The sequence below is a fragment of the Heterodontus francisci genome, chromosome 29 (genome assembly GCF_036365525.1).
Source record: "Heterodontus francisci isolate sHetFra1 chromosome 29, sHetFra1.hap1, whole genome shotgun sequence".
NCBI classification, from domain to species: Eukaryota; Metazoa; Chordata; class Chondrichthyes; order Heterodontiformes; family Heterodontidae; genus Heterodontus; species Heterodontus francisci.
In genome coordinates, this window is record NC_090399.1 from 65822960 (window position 1) to 65840146 (window position 17187).

Below are 17187 nucleotides of genomic sequence, written 5' to 3' on the forward strand. Positions count from 1 at the left end.
CAGAAAATGACCCATTTATGCCTACTCTCTGTTTCCTGTTAGCTAACTAATCTTCTATCTATTCTAATATGTTAGCCCCTACACCATGAGCTTTTATTTTCTGCAATAACCTTTGATGTGGCACCTTATCAAATGCTTTCTGGAAATCCAAGTACAGTACATCCACTGGTTCCCCTTTATCCACAACACATGTAACTCCCTCAAAGAACTCCAATAAATTGGTTAAACATTATTTCCCTTTCGCAAAACCATGTTGCCTCTGCCTGATTAACTTACATTTTTCTAAATGCCCTGCAAAACATCTTTAATAATAACTTCTAACATTTTCCCTAAGACAGATGTTAAGCTAACTAACCTGTAGTTTCCTGTTTTCTGTCTCCCTCACTCTTTAAATAAAGGAGTTACATTCACTATTTTCCAATCTAATGGAACCTTCCCCAAATCTCGGGAATTTTGGAAAATTAAAACTAATGCAACAACTATCTCACTAGCCACTTCTTTTAACACCCTAGGATGAAGTCCATCAGGACCCGGGGACTTGTCAGCCCACAGCTCCAACAATTTGTTCAGTACCACTTCCCTGATGATTGTAATTTTCTTGAGTTCCTCCCTCCCTTCCATTTCCTGACGTTCAGCTAATACTGGAATGTTACTTGTATCCTCAATAGTGAAGACCGATGCAAAATACCTGTTCAATTCATCTGCCATCTCCTTATTATCCATTATTAATTCTCCAGACTCACTTTCTACAGGACCAACATTCACCTTGTTAACTCTTTTCTTTTTTAAATATAGAAACTCTTACTATCTGTCTTTATATTTCTAGCTAGCTTTCTCTCGTACTCTAATTTTACCTTCCCTATCAATCTTTTAGTCACTCTTTGCTGTTTTTTATATTCTGTCCAATCTTTTGACCTGCCTCCCATCTTTGCACAATTATAGGCTTTTTCTTTAAGTTTGATACTATCTTTAATTGTTTTAGTTAACCACAGATGGTGGGTCCCACCCTTGGAATTTTTCTTTCTTGTTGAAATGTATTTATTCTGTGTATTCTGAAATATCCCCTTAAATGTCTGCCACTGCCTCTTTATTGAACTATACCTTAACCTAATTTGCCAGTTCACTTTAGCTAGCTCTGCTTTCATACCTTCATGATTACTCTTATTTAAGTTCAAAATACTAGTCTTGGACCCATTCTTTAATATACTGACCAAACTAATTCCACTGTCCTGGTCTTGCCCACATCCCAGTATCAATCCCAAGCATATCCCACTGCTCCATTCTCCCCATTGCCCTGCATCAATCTGAAACTAAGCCCACTGCCCCACTTTCTCCCTTAGCCAAATTAATGACACAGTCCTGTTCTCTCCCCATAGCCCTGTATAAATATGTTCCCTAAATATGTAAGTTCCTTTTATAAATGTGATAGCATCCTGTATAAATGTAATACAATCCTGTTTTAATATTTATCATCTACATGCTGCCCTCAGCCACATCATTTTAAAATGCAGATTCAGTTTTTGTATGTATGCTGATGACATCCTGCTCTACCTCACCACTACCTCTCTAGACCCTTCCACCATCTCTAAATTGTCAGACTGCTGGTCCAACATCCAGTACTCAATGAGCAGAAATTTCCTCCAACTAAATATCAGAAAGACTGAAGCCATTCTCTTCAATTCCCACCACAAACTCCTCTCCCTAGACTACAACACCATCCCTCTTCCTGACAACTGTCTGAAGCTGAACCAGACATTTGACCCTGAGATCAGTTTCCGACCTCATATCCGTGCCATCACTGGGACCGTCTATTTCCACCTCCGTAACACCGCCCGACTCTGCCCTGTCTGAGCTCATCTGCTGCTGAAACCCTCATTCATGCCTTTGCTACCTCCAGACTTGACTATTCCAACACACTCCTGGCTGGTCTCCCAAAATCTTTTTTTATTTTATTTAGAGATAAGGCACTGCAACAGGCCCTTCGGCCCACCGAGTCTGTGCTGACCAAGAACCACCCATTTATACTAACCCTGCAGTAATCCCCTATTCCCTACCACCTACCTACACTAGGGGCAATTTACAATGGCCAATTTACCCATCAACCTGCAAGTCTTTGGCTGTGGGAGGAAACTGGAGCACCCGGAGAAAACCCACGCGGTCACAGGGAGAACTTGCAAACTCCACACAAGCAGTACCCAGAATTGAACCCGGGTCCCTGGAGCTGTGAGGCTGCGGTGCTAACCACTGCACCACTGTGCCGCCCTCTCTGTAAATTTGAGGTCATCCAAAACTCTGCTGCCTGTGTCCTTTATCACACCAAGTCCTATTCCCTTCTTGCCCCTGTGCTCACTGACCTACACTGGCTCCTGGTTAAGCAATGTCTTGATTTTAAATTCTAATCCTCGTTTTCAAATCCCTGTATAGCCTCGCCCCTCCCTATCTCTGTAATTTTCTCCAGCTCCTCAATGCTACGAGATATCTGCTCTAATTCTTGAGCATCTTGATTTTAATCGCTCCACCATTGGTGGCCGTGCCTTCAGTTGCCTGAGCCCTTAGGGCTGGAATTCCCTCCCTACGTCTCTCTGCCTCGCCAACCTCCTTTAAAAGCTACCTCTTTTAGTCACCTGTCCTAATATCTCTTTGTGGCTCGGTGTCAAATATTGTTTGATAATGTTCCTGCAAAGCACTTTGGGACCTTTTATTACATTAAAGGGTTATGGAGAATAGGCAGGAAAGTGAAGTTGAGGCCAAAATGAGATCAGCCATGATCGTATTGAATGGCGGAGCAGGCTCGAGGAGCTGAATTGCCTACTCCTGCTCCTAGTTCTTATGTTCTTATAAGTGCAAGTTGTTATTGGTAAGATACTGCATAAGTATGAATGTAATCAGGTCCTGTGTAAATGTGATAAGCTTGCGTAGAAATGTAATTAGGTCCTCGTAATCTCTGTGCTCTTAGTTTCTCATCATTTAGCAAATGCTGAACCCGGGGCAGCACAGTGGCGCAGTGGTTAGCACCACAGCCTCACAGCTCCACTGACCTGGGTTCAGTTCTGAGTACTGCCTGTGCGGAGTTTGCAAGTTCTCCTGTGACTGTGTGGGTTTCCGTTGGGTGCTCTGGTTTCCTCCCACAGCCCAAGACTTGCAAGTTGATAGGTAAATTGGGCATTGTAAATTGCCCCTAGTGTAGTTAGGTAGATGGTAGGAGAATGGTGGGGATGTGGTAGGGAATATGGGATTAATGTAGGATTAGTATAAATGGGTGGTTGTTGGTCGGTACAGACTCAGTGGGCTGAAGGGCCTGTTTCAGTGCTGCATCTCTCTGTGGTCTCTCTATCTTCCTTGGGTCCAAAGGGGATGACCTCATATCTTCTGAGGTTAAACTCTATCTGCCATAGTTTTGCCACTCACTGAATCTGTCTAAGTCCCTTTGCAACTTCTTGCTCCCATCTGTATTACTTACTGTGCAGCTGAGCTTGGGGATTTGTGTGAGTGTGCATGGAGAAATTATTAACAAGGCTGGGAACAAGTGGAGTGGTGTAACAAAGACTGAGTGTGCAGCAGATGAGTAAATGTTCAGGGCACAAACTGGTCGGGCTGCTGACTCCGAGCTGGCTCACCAGGAGAAGTGAAAAAGCAAAATACTGCAGATACTGGAAATACTCAGCAGGTCTGGCAGCATCAGCGGATAGAGAAACTTCGGGCTAGATTTTATTCAGCTGCCACCGGGAACAGCAGTAGGCGAAAGAAACGGCGGCCCGTGCATGAGCTGCCATGTTGCCGCGATCTTCCTTGCAGCAGCCCATAATAATGTGCCAGTCAGGCTGCCCCACCCACTCTAAAGGCCCACTACCCGACCCGAACCCAACGGGACCCGAAGACATGCGTCGGGTTCAGGTCGGGTCGGGCCCCTCTTCCGGATCCGGCTTGGGTCGGGTCGGGCCGGACACACTCAGTAGGTGCTCTGCTGGTATGTATTAAAAGTAAAACTTACCTCAGCCGGGAGCCCGGGACGAAACGGAGTCTACGCAGTGAGCGAGTGACATCACTATGACGTCATCACACATGCGCTGCAGCTTCATGGAGCTTCCCAGTCGGAAGGTAAGTAAAGAGATGGTCAGGTCGGGTCGGGCCGGGCTTGGGGCGAAATTGGAGGGACTCAGGCCAGGTTGGGCTCGGGTCGGGTCGAGTCCGGGTCAGTCTCGGGGTGAATTTGGAGGCACTCATCCCGGGTCGGGCTCGGATCCGCTGTGGATCGGTCAGGTTCGGGTCAGGTTCTTTTTCCCAACCTGAGCAGGCCTTTACCCCAGCCTCCAATCACATGGAGGGGAGCAGGCATCAGCTGCCTGGGCGCAGGCACTGGCACTGGTTTTAAAAGGCAGGCAGCCCTGCAAGCTAATTTACATTTTTAAAGTTATACCTCCCCCCACACTGTACCGATCAAAAATCTGTTCCCCCTTTCCCACGCCCAATAAGAGTTAAATTCAATATTTGCCCAATCGCCACCAAAAACACATACATTCAACATTTGACCTCCCCCCCACCCCAAACTGACCAAACTGCAGAGGTCACCACTTCCCACTATCCCCTACACTAGTACGGCAAAGCTGACCCCATTTCCCCACCCCCACACACCCCAGCACTAAAATTCAAAAGTTCCCCCCTTCCCCACCACTGTGGCACCTGCATTCCCTGGATGGGAAAGTGAAGGTTTGTGAGTGGCAGCCGCCGTTCAGCAAATCCTTGGAGTGAATTTTATTTAAATCTATTTATGTGCTTAATTTAAATGTTCAAAGCCGGGTCCCATCGCCCAGCAGTCGGGCTGCTGTCACAGAGCCTTGTTGCCGTCAGGAAGTTCAAGCCCGGCACCTCCAGCGTCAGACCCCATGGTGGGCCACTGCCAGAACGATCTTCCAACCCCTATCGCCATGGAGCCCGACGTCGGGAGCTCAGTAAAATCCCGGCCATCGTTAACATTTCAGGTCTGTGAGAGTTCTGATGAAAGGCTGAAACGTTAACTCTGTTTCTCTCTCCATGGAAGCTGCCAGACCTGCTGAGTTTAGTTTTAGTTTAGTTTAGAGATACAGCACTGAAACAGGCCCTTCGGCCCACCGAGTCTGTGCCGGCCATCAACGACCCATTTATACTAATCCTACACTAATTCCATATTCCTTCCACATCCCCACCTGTCCCTATATTTCCCTACCACCTACCTATACTAGGGGCAATTGCTAGTGGCCAATTTACCTATCAACCTGCAAGTCTTTGGCATGTGGGAGGAAACCGGAGCACCCGGAGGAAACCCACGGAAACACAGGGAGAACTTGCAAACTCCACACAGGCAGTACCCGGAATCGAACCCGGGTCACTGGAGCTGTGAGGCTGCGGTGCTAACCGTTTTTGCACCAGGTTAAGCAGTTGTGTGAATGTTTCGGAAACTACAATGATACTCAGAAACTCCTGGTGACTTGGTAACATTTCTGTTTGTTTGATCAGCTCTTCTGTAACATTTCAGCTTTAGGTTTCTTTCTGGCTGACTTCTTACACATGGAATTTGAAGCCACAACATATTCTTTGGAGCTTGACACTGTTCCACCTCTGTCATTGTTTTCTATTGAATGTGACCAAAAATAGACAATATTTTCAGAGGCTTCCCCAGCAGACAACGCCTATCTTTAAACAGTGGATGTGCTGCCTCTGGTTAATGTCAGTCTTGAGCTGTGCATTTTGATATTCTAACAGTAGGTTGTTTGAATTTTTGTTTAGCAGTTTGACTTGTATCATTTTCTGCTCATTCTGTGTGATGTTTTGTGAAGAATTTTAACTTGGTTAATTTTTAATCTGAAATGTTACAGGTCAAACTTACAGGTTCCTAAATGCAAAGTGTTACCTCTATTTCACTGAAAGACCAGTTGATATCAATAATGTACAGGTAACAAAGTAACAAAAAAGACACACGTTACCATCATACTGCAAAGTAAGTAAAATAGCCATTGCACACTCAATAATGTCTACAGAAGCATTATATTTATTTTTCATTTTGAATTGACAAATTCAGCAGTACTTTAGGGAATCACAAACTGCACATGCTTCACTCCCTCTCTATTCAGTTGCTGCTCTTGGTTTAGATTTGATTGAATAGTTGCCTCCGAGGGCTCATTTTGCCTCTGCAGCGTACTTGTGGTGCAGGACACCAACATCTTCCTGTGACACTTTAATCCACCCATTTTCTCGCATGTGATACACTGGGAAACAAAACAGAGAAAGTTTGTCTCTTATTCCTCAACAGATTTCATTCTTCACAATATTAAATTTTAGTTTCATGAAAAAGTCACAAACTGGAATGTAATGTACAGTTAGCAATGGATTAATATGCAATGTAAAGATTAGAAAGATCACTGTCACAATCAAAGATTATCAATGAACAGAAGGGAAATGCTTACTTTAACCTGCAGCATATTTTAGGGTAATTCCCAAAAGAAACAATTTCAAACAGTCTTCCAAATGATGTTGGAAGCCTCAAAAATACAAGAACTAAAAATATAATTTTCCGATGAAGGTCCAAAGTCAAGTTAAGAGCTGCTCTCTAACAGCCTTTCCAGAGCTGTGCTCTTATAATGATATAACGGTTGATTGTCAGGTCTTAGCACAGGAAAGCCAGAATTTAGGGCTGCTGATGTTACCATGGCCTCACCGCATCATCTGCATAACTGCACCTTAGCAAGAGCACATCGAACACACTCCCTTACTTCCAGTGGAATTCACAGTACCATTTAAAGGTGACTTCAAAGCAGCATATTCCCACAAAATTCCTCCCTGCCCCCGACCACCAAGCTAAAACCAATGGAGTTTTGCCCCTTCAAATCATGTCAATTTTGGTTCTTTGCATTTTTCTCCTAAAGTACAGGTCTGCATTCATTTAAGGACCCAAAGCCCGACTGTTGTAAAGTAAACACTGCCTGAGTTCCTCCAGAGATTAGTTAAGAAGGTTCAGGAATTCTATCTCCAATTCATTCCCAGCTCGGAAACTGTGTGTTCTTCTGCTTCTTCCCACCAATCTGACACGAAGCTGAGTGTGACCCTCAACATGTAATGCATCGGAAATATGTGTGATACACATATTTTTCATATTCACAAGGTGATGGGGAATGGGAGTGAGGGGAGAGCTCTTTTCGAGAGAGGACACAGGGAGATGGGGAATGGGAGTGAGGAGACAGCTCTTTTCGAGAGAGGAGACAGGGAGATGGGGAATGGGAGTGAGGGGAGAGCTCTTTCAGAAAGAAGACACAGGGAGATAGGGAATGGGAGTGAGGGGAGAGCTCTTTCAGAGAGAGGACATAGGGTGACGGGAATGGGAGTGAGGGGAGAGCTCTTTCAGAGAGTGGACACATAGTGACGGGGAATGGGAGTGAGGGAAGAGCTCTTTCAGAGAGAGGACACAGGGTGATGGGGAATGGGAGTGAGGGGAGAGCTCTTTCAGAGAGAGGACACAGGGTGATGGGGAATGGGAGTGAGGAGACAGCTCTTTTCGAGAGAGGAGACAGGGAGATGGGGAATGGGAGTGAGGGGAGAGCTCTTTCAGAAAGAGGACACAGGGAGATGGGGAATGGGAGTGAGGGGAGAGCTCTTTCAGAGAGAGGACATTGGGTGACGGGAATGGGAGTGAGGGGAGAGCTCTTTCAGAGAGTGGACACATAGTGACGGGGAATGGGAGTGAGGGGAGAGCTCTTTCAGAGAGAGGACACAGGGTGATGGGGAATGGGAGTGAGGGGAGAGCTCTTTCAGACAGAGGACACAGGGTGATGGGGAATGGGAGTGAGGAGACAGCTCTTTTCGAGAGAAGACACAGGGAGATGGGGAATGGGAGTGAGGGGAGAGCTCTTTCAGAAAGAGGACACAGGGAGATGGGGAATGGGAGTGAGGGGAGAGCTCTTTCAGAGAGAGGACATAGGGTGACGGGAATGGGAGTGAGGGGAGAGCTCTTTCAGAGAGTGGACACAGGGTGACAGGGATTGGGAGTGAGGGGAGAGCTCGGTCAGAGAGAGGACACAGTGTGATGGGGAATGGGAGTGAGGGGAGAGCTCTTTCAGAGAGAGGACACAGAGTGATGGGAAATGGGAGTGGGGGAGAGCTCTTTCAGAGAGAGGACATAGGGTGACGGGAATGGGAGTGAGGGGAGAGCTCTTTCAGAGAGTGGACACAGGGTGACGGGGAATGGGAGTGAGAGGAGAGCTCTTTCAGAGACAGGACACAGGGCGATGGGAAATGGGAGTGAGGGGAGAGCTCTTTCAGAGAGAGGACACAGGGTGATGGGGAATGGGAGAGAGAGGAGAGCTCTTTCAGAGAGAGGACACAGGGTCAGGAGGAATGGGAGTGAGGGGAGAGCTCTTTCAGAGACAGGACACAGTGTGAAGGGGAATGGGAGTGAGGGGAGAGCTCTTTCAGAGAGAGGACACAGGGTGACAGGGATTGGGAGTGAGGGGAGAGCTCGTTCAGAGAGAGGACACAGGGTGATGGGGAATGGGAGTGAGGGGAGAGCTCTTTCAGAGAGAGGACACAGAGTGATGGGAAATGGGAGTGGGGGAGAGCTCTTTCAGAGAGAGGACACAGGGTGACGGGGAATGGGAGTGAGGGGAGAGGTCTTTCAGAGAGAGGACACAGGGTGATGTGGAATGGGAGTGAGGGGAGAGCTCTTTCAGAGAGAGGACACAGAGTAATGGGAAATGGGAGTGAGGGGAGAGCTCTTTCAGAGAGACGACACAGGGTGATGGGGAATGGGAGTGAGGGGAGAGCTCTTTCAGAGAGTGGACACAGAGTGATGAGGAATGGGAGTGAGGGGAGAGCTCTTTCAGAGAGAGGACACATAGTGACGGGGAATGGGAGTGAGGGGAGAGCTCTTTCAGAGAGAGGACACAGGGTGATGGGGAATGGGAGTGAGGAGACAGCTCTTTTCGAGAGAGGACACAGGGAGATGGGGAATGGGAGTGAGGGGAGAGCTCTTTCAGAAAGAGGACACAGGGAGATGGGGAATGGGAGTGAGGGGAGAGCTCTTTCAGAGAGAGGACATAGGGTGACGGGAATGGGAGTGAGGGGAGAGCTCTTTCAGAGAGAGGACACAGGGTGATGGGGAATGGGAGTGAGGAGACAGCTCTTTCCGAGAGAGGACACAGGGAGATGGGGAATGGGAGTGAGGGGAGAGCTCTTTCAGAGAGAGGACACAGGGTGATGGGGAATGGGAGTGAAGGCAGAGCTCTTTCAGAGAGAGGACACAGGGAGATGGGGAATGGGAGTGAGGGGAGAGCTCTTTCAGAGAGAGGACATAGGGTGACGGGAATGGGAGTGAGGGGAGAGCTCTTTCAGAGAGTGGACACAGGGTGACGGGAAATGGGAGTGAGGGGAGAGCTCTTACAAAGAGAGGACACAGGGTGATGATGAATGGGAGTGAGAGGAGAGTTCTTTCAGAGATAGGACACAGGGTGATGGGAAATGGGAGAGAGGGGAGAGCTCTTTCAGAGAGAGGACACAGGGTGACGGGGAATGGGACAGAGAGGAGAGCTCTTTCAGAGAGAGGACACAGGGTGATGTGGAATGGGAGTGAGGGGAGAGCTCTTTCAGAGAGAGGACACAGAGTGATGGGAAATGGGAGTGGGGGAGAGCTCTTTCAGAGAGAGGACACAGGGTGATGTGGAATGGGAGTGAGGGGAGAGCTCTTTCAGAGAGAGGACACAGAGTGATGGGAAATGGGAGTGGGGGAGAGCACTTTCAGAGAGAGGACACAGGGATACGGGGAATGGGAGTGAGGGGAGAGGACTTTCAGAGAGAGGACACAGGGTGATGTGGAATGGGTGTGAGGGGAGAGCTCTTTCAGAGAGAGGACACAGAGTAATGGGAAATGGGAGTGGGGAAGAGCTCTTTCAGAGAGAGGACACAGGGTGAGGGGGAATGGGAGTGAGGGGAGAGCTCTTTCAGAGAGCGGACAGAGGGTGATGGGGAATGGGAGTGAGGGGAGAGCTCTTTCAGAGAGTGGACACAGAGTGATGAGGAATGGGAGTGAGGGGAGAGCTCTTTCAGAGAGTGGACACAGGGCGACGGGGAATGGGAGCAAGGGGAGAGCTCTTTCAGAGAGAGGACACAGGGTGATGGGGAATGGGAGTGAGGGAAGAGCTCTTTCAGAGAGAGGACACAGGGTGATGGGGAATGGGAGTGAGGAGACAGCTCTTTTCGAGAGAGGACACAGGGAGATGGGGAATGGGAGTGAGGGGAGAGCTCTTTCAGAAAGAGGACACAGGGAGATGGGGAATGGGAGTGAGGGGAGAGCTCTTTCAGAGAGAGGACATAGGGTGACGGGAATGGGAGTGAGGGGAGAGCAGTGAGGGGAGAGCTCTTTCAGAGAGAGGACATAGGGTGACGGGAATGGGAGTGAGGGGAGAGCTCTTTCAGAGAGTGGACACAGGGTGATGGGGAATGGGAGTGAGGGGAGAGCTCTATTCGAGAGAGGACACAGGGAGATGGGGAATGGGAGTGAGGGGAGAGCTCTTTCAGAAAGAGGACACAGGGTGATGGGGAATGGGAGTGAGGGGAGAGCTCTTTCAGAGAGAGGACACAGGGAAATGGGGAATGGGAGTGAGGGGAGAGCTCTTTCAGAGAAAGGATACAGGGTGATGGAGAATGGGAGTGATGGGAGAGCTCTTTCAGAGAGAGGACACAGGGTGATGGGGAATGGGAGTGAGCGGTGAGATCTTTCAGAGAGAGGAAACAGGGTGATGGGGAATGGGAGTGAGGGGACAGCTCTTTCAGAGAGAGGAGACAGGGTGATGGGGAATGGGAGTGAGGGGAGAGCTCTTTCAGAGAGAGGACACAGGGTGTGGTTAATGGGAGTGAGGGGACAGCTCTTTCAGAGAGAGGGCACAGGTTGACGGGGAATGGGAGTGAGAGGAGAGCTCTTTCAGAGAGAGAGCACAGGGTGATGAAGAATGGGAGTGAGGGGAGAGCACGTTCAGAGAGAGTTCACTGGGTGATGGGGAATGGGAGAGAGAGGAGAGCTCTTTCAGAGAGAGGACACAGGGTGATGTGGAATGGGAGTGAGGGGAGAGCTCTTTCAGAGAGAGGACACAGAGTGATGGGAAATGGGAGTGGGGGAGAGCTCTTTCAGAGAGAGGACACAGGGTGATGTGGAATGGGAGTGAGGGGAGAGCTCTTTCAGAGAGAGGACACAGAGTGATGGGAAATGGGAGTGGGGGAGAGCACTTTCAGAGAGAGGACACAGGGATACGGGGAATGGGAGTGAGGGGAGAGGACTTTCAGAGAGAGGACACAGGGTGATGTGGAATGGGTGTGAGGGGAGAGCTCTTTCAGAGAGAGGACACAGAGTAATGGGAAATGGGAGTGGGGAAGAGCTCTTTCAGAGAGAGGACACAGGGTGAGGGGGAATGGGAGTGAGGGGAGAGCTCTTTCAGAGAGCGGACAGAGGGTGATGGGGAATGGGAGTGAGGGGAGAGCTCTTTCAGAGAGTGGACACAGAGTGATGAGGAATGGGAGTGAGGGGAGAGCTCTTTCAGAGAGTGGACACAGGGCGACGGGGAATGGGAGCAAGGGGAGAGCTCTTTCAGAGAGAGGACACAGGGTGATGGGGAATGGGAGTGAGGGAAGAGCTCTTTCAGAGAGAGGACACAGGGTGATGGGGAATGGGAGTGAGGAGACAGCTCTTTTCGAGAGAGGACACAGGGAGATGGGGAATGGGAGTGAGGGGAGAGCTCTTTCAGAAAGAGGACACAGGGAGATGGGGAATGGGAGTGAGGGGAGAGCTCTTTCAGAGAGAGGACATAGGGTGACGGGAATGGGAGTGAGGGGAGAGCAGTGAGGGGAGAGCTCTTTCAGAGAGAGGACATAGGGTGACGGGAATGGGAGTGAGAGGAGAGCTCTTTCAGAGAGTGGACACAGGATGATGGGGAATGGGAGTGAGGGGAGAGCTCTATTCGAGAGAGTACACAGGGAGATGGGGAATGGGAGTGAGGGGAGAGCTCTTTCAGAAAGAGGACACAGGGTGATGGGGAATGGGAGTGAGGGGAGAGCTCTTTCAGAGAGAGGACACAGGGAAATGGGGAATGGGAGTGAGGGGAGAGCTCTTTCAGAGAAAGGATACAGGGTGATGGAGAATGGGAGTGATGGGAGAGCTCTTTCAGAGAGAGGACACAGGGTGATGGGGAATGGGAGTGAGCGGTGAGATCTTTCAGAGAGAGGAAACAGGGTGATGGGGAATGGGAGTGAGGGGACAGCTCTTTCAGAGAGAGGAGACAGGGTGATGGGGAATGGGAGTGAGGGGAGAGCTCTTTCAGAGAGAGGACACAGGGTGTGGTTAATGGGAGTGAGGGGACAGCTCTTTCAGAGAGAGGGCACAGGTTGACGGGGAATGGGAGTGAGAGGAGAGCTCTTTCAGAGAGAGGGCACAGGGTGATGAAGAATGGGAGTGAGGGGAGAGCACGTTCAGAGAGAGTTCACTGGGTGATGGGGAATGGGAGGGAGGGGAGAGCTCTTTCAGAGAGAGGACACAGGGTGATGGGGAATGGGAGTGAGGGGAGAGCTCTTTCAGAGAGGACACAGGGTGATGGGGAATGGGAGTGAGGGGAGAGCTCTTTCAGAGAGGACACAGGGTGATGGGGAATGGGAGTGAGGGGAGAGCTCGTTTAGAGAGAGGTCACTGGGTGATGGGGAATGGGAGTGAGGGGAGAGCTCTTTCAGAGAGAGGACACAGGGTGATGGGGAATGGGAGTGAGGGGAGAGCTCTTTCAGAGATGACACAGGGTGATGGGGAATGGGAGTGAGGGGAGAGCTCTTACACAGAGGACACAGGGTGATGGGGAATGGGAGTGAGGGGAGAGCTCTTTCAGAGAGAGGACACAGGGTGATGGGGAATGGGAGTGAGCGGTGAGATCTTTCAGAGAGAGGAAACAGGGTGACGGAGAAATGGAGTGAGAGGAGAGCTCTTTCAGAGAGAGGACAAAGGGTGATGGGGAATGGGAGTGAGGGGAGAGCTCTTTCAGAGAGAGGACACAGGGTGATCGGGAATGGGAGTGAGAGGAGAGCTCTTTCAGAGAGTGGACAAAGGGTGATGGGGAATGGGAGTGAGGGGAGAGCTCTTTCAGAGAGGACACAGCGTGATGGGGAATGGGAGTGAGGGGAGAGCTCTTTCAGAGAGAGAACACAGGGTGATGGGGAATGGGAGTGAGAGGAGAGCTCTTTCAGAGAGAGGGCACAGAGTGATGAGGAAAGGGAGTGAGGGGAGAGCTTGTTTAGAGAGAGGTCACTGGGTGATGGGGAATGGGAGTGAGGGGAGAGCTCGTTTAGAGAGAGGTCACTGGGTGATGGGGAATGGGCGTGAGGGGAGAGCTCTTTCAGAGAGAGGACACAGGGTGATGGGGAATGGGAGTGAGGGGAGAGCTCTTTCAGAGAGGACACAGGGTGATGGGGAAGGGGAGTGAGGGGAGAGCTCTTTCACAGAGGACACAGGGTGATGGGGAATGGGAGTGAGGGGAGAGCTCTTTCAGAGAGAGGACACAGGGTGATGGGGAATGGGAGTGAGCGGTGAGATCTTTCAGAGAGAGGAAACAGGGTGACGGAGAAATGGAGTGAGAGGAGAGCTCTTTCAGAGAGAGAACAAAGTGTGATGGGGAATGGGAGTGAGGGGAGAGCTCTTTCAGAGAGAGGACAGAGGGTGATAGGGACTGGGAGTGAGAGGAGAGCTCTTTCAGAGAGTGGACACAGGGTGATGGGGAATGGGAGTGAGGGGAGAGCTCTTCCAGAGAGGACACAGCGTGATGGGGAATGGGAGTGAGAGGAGAGCTCTTTCAGAGAGAGGACACAGGGTGATGGGGAATGGGAGTGAGGGGAGAGCTCTTTCAGAGAGAGGACACAGGATGATGGGGAATGGGAGTGAGAGGAGAGCTCTTTCAGAGAGAGGACACAGGGTGATGGGGAATGGGAGTGAGGGGAGAGCTCTTTCAGAGAGAGGACACAGGGTGATGGGGAATGGGAGTGAGAGGGGAGCTCTTTCAGAGAGTGGACACAGGGTGATGGGGAATGGGAGTTAGGGGAGAGCTCTTTCAGAGAGAGGATACAATATGAAGGGGAATGGGAGTGAGGGGAGAGCTCTTTCAGAGAGGACAGAGGGTGATGGGCAATGGGAGTGAGAGGAGAGCTCTTTCAGAGAGAGGACACAATATGAAGGGGAATGAGAGTGAGGGGAGAGCTCTTTCAGAGAGAGGACACAGGGTGACGGGGAATGGGATTGAGGGGAGAGCTCTTTCAGAGAGATGACACTGTGTGATGAGGAATGGGAGTGAAGGGAGAGCTCTTTCAGAGAGAGGACACAGGGTGATGGGGAATGAGAGTGAGGGGAGAGCTCTTTCAGAGAGAGAACACAGGGTGATCGGGAATGGAAGTGAGAGGTGAGGTCAATCAGAGAGAGGACACAGGGTGATGGGGAATGGGAGTGAGGGGAGAGCTTTCAGAGAGAGGACACAGGGTGATGGGGAATGGGAGTGAGGGGAGAGCTCTTTCAGAGAGGACACAGGGTGATGGGGAATGGGAGTGAGAGGAGAGCTCTTTCAGAGAGAGGACACAGGGTGATGGGGAATGGGAGTGAGGGGAGAGCTCGTTCAGAGAGAGGACACAGGGTGATGGGGAATGGGAGTGAGGGGAGAGCTCTTTCAGAGAGAGGACACAGGGTGATGGGGAATTGGAGTGAGTGGAGAGCTCTTTCAGGGAGAGGACACAGGTTGACGGGGAATGGGACTGAGAGGAGTACTCGTTCAGAGAGCGGACACAGGGTGATGGGGAATGGGAGTGAGGGGAGAGCTCTTTCAGAGAGAGGAGACAGTGTGATGGGGAATAGGAATGAGGGGAGAGCTCTTTCAGAAAGAGGACACAGTGTGACGGGAATGGGAGTGAGGGGAGAGCTCTTTCAGAGAGAGGATAGAGGGTGATAGGGACTGGGAGTGAGAGGAGAGCTCTTTCAGAGAGTGGACACAGGGTGATGGGGAATGGGAGTGAGGGGAGAGCTCTTTCAGAGAGGACACAGCGTGATGGGGAATGGGAGTGAGGGGAGAGCTCTTTCAGAGAGAGGACACAGGGTGATGGGCAATGGGAGTGAGAGGAGAGCTCTTTCAGAGAGAGGACACAGGGTGATGGGGAATGGGAGTGAGGGGAGTGCTCTTTCAGAGAGAGGACACAGGGTGATGGGGAATGGGAGTGAGAGGAGAGCTCTTTCAGAGAGAGGACACAGGGTGATGGGGAATGGGAGTGAGGGGAGAGCTCTTTCAGAGAGAGGACACAGGGTGATGGGGAATGGGAGTGAGGGGAGAGCTCTTTCAGAGAGAGGACACAGTGTGATGGGGAATGGGAGTGAGAGGGGAGCTCTTTCAGAGAGTGGACACAGGGTGATGGGGAATGGGAGTTAGGGGAGAGCTCTTTAAGAGAGAGGATACAATATGAAGGGGAATTGGAGTGAGGGGAGAGCTCTTTCAGAGAGGACACAGGGTGATGGGCAATGGGAGTGAGAGGAGAGCTCTTTCAGAGAGAGGACACAATATGAAGGGGAATGAGAGTGAGGGGAGAGCTCTTTCAGAGAGAGGACACAGGGTGACGGGGAATGGGATTGAGGGGAGAGCTCTTTCAGAGAGAGGACACAGGGTGATAGGGAATGGGAGTGAGGGGAGAGCTCTTTCAGAGAGAGGACACAGGGTGATAGGGACTGGGAGTGAGCGGAGAGCTCTTTCAGAGAGTGGACACAGGGTGATGCGGCATGGGAGTGAGGGGAGAGCTCTGTCCGAGAGAGAACACAGGGTGACGGGGAATGGAAGTGAGGGGAGAACTCTTTCAGAGAGAGGACACAGGGTGATGGGGAATGGGAGTGAGAGTAGAGCTCTTTCAGAGAGAGGACACAGGGTGATGGGGAATGGGAGTGAGGGGAGAGCTCTTTCAGAGAGAGGACACCGGGTGATGTGGAATGGGAGTGAGGGGACTGCTCTTTCAGAGAGAGGACATAGGGTGATGGGCAATGGGAGTGAGAGGACAGCTCTTTCAGAGAGAGGACACAGGGTGATGGGGAATTGGAGTGAGGGGAGAGCTCTTTCCGACAGAGGACACAGGGTGATGGGGAATGGGAGTGAGCGGAGAACTCGCTCAGAGAGAGGACACAGGGTGATGGGGAATGGGAGTGAGAGGAGAACTCAATCAGAGAGAGGACACAGGGTGACGGGGAATGGGAGTGAGGGGAGAGCTCTTTCAGAGAGAGGACACAGGGTGATAGGGACAGGGAGTGAGCGGAGAGCTCTTTCAGAGAGTGGACACAGGGTGATGCGGCATGGGAGTGAGGGGAGAGCTCTGTCCGAGAGAGAACACAGGGTGACGGGGAATGGAAGTGAGGGGAGAACTCTTTCAGAGAGAGGACACAGGGTGATGGGGAATGGGAGTGAGAGTGGAGCTCTTTCAGAGAGAGGACACAGGGTGATGGGGAATGGGAGTGAGGGGAGAGCTCTTTCAGAGAGAGGACACAGGGTGATGGGGAATGGGAGTGAGGGGACTGCTCTTTCAGAGAGAGGACATAGGGTGATGGGCAATGGGAGTGAGGGGAGAGCTCTTTCAGAGAGAGAACACAGGGTGATGGGGAATTGGAGTGAGGGGAGAGCTCTTTCCGACAGAGGACACAGGGTGATGGGGAATGGGAGTGAGCGGAGAACTCGCTCAGAGAGAGGACACAGTGTGATGGGGAATGGGAGTGAGAGGAGAGCTCTTTCAGAGATGACACACGGTGATGGGGAATGGTAGTGAGGGGAGAGCTCTTTCAGAGAGAGAACACAGGGTGATGGGGAATGGGAGTGAGGGGAGAGCTCTTTCAGAGAGGACACAGGGTGATGGGGAATGGGAGTGAGAGGAGAGCTCTTTCAGAGAGAGGACACAGGGTGATGGGGAATGGGAGTGAGGGGAGAGCTCGTTCAGAGAGAGGACACAGGGTGATGGGGAATGGGAGTGAGGGGAGAGCTCTTTCAGAGAGAGGACACAGGGTGATGGGGAATTGGAGTGAGTGGAGAGCTCTTTCAGGGAGAGGACACAGGTTGACGGGGAATGGGACTGAGAGGAGTACTCGTTCAGAGAGCGGACACAGGGTGATGGGGAATGGGAGTGAGGGGAGAG

The 17187-nt window shown here is 50.9% G+C and overlaps 1 protein-coding gene across 1 annotated transcript in view; it reads right to left on the reverse strand.

The window, feature by feature from the left end:
* Positions 1–6002: 6002 nt before the first annotated feature.
* psmb8a (proteasome 20S subunit beta 8A) overlaps positions 6003–17187 on the reverse strand; it is a 361129-nt gene continuing 349944 nt past the window's right edge. Inside the window, exon 6 of the mRNA XM_068009339.1 lies at positions 6003–6242. Within this exon, the coding sequence (XP_067865440.1) occupies positions 6154–6242 (89 nt within the window). The 3' untranslated portion in view covers positions 6003–6153. The remainder of the gene's footprint in view (positions 6243–17187) is intronic.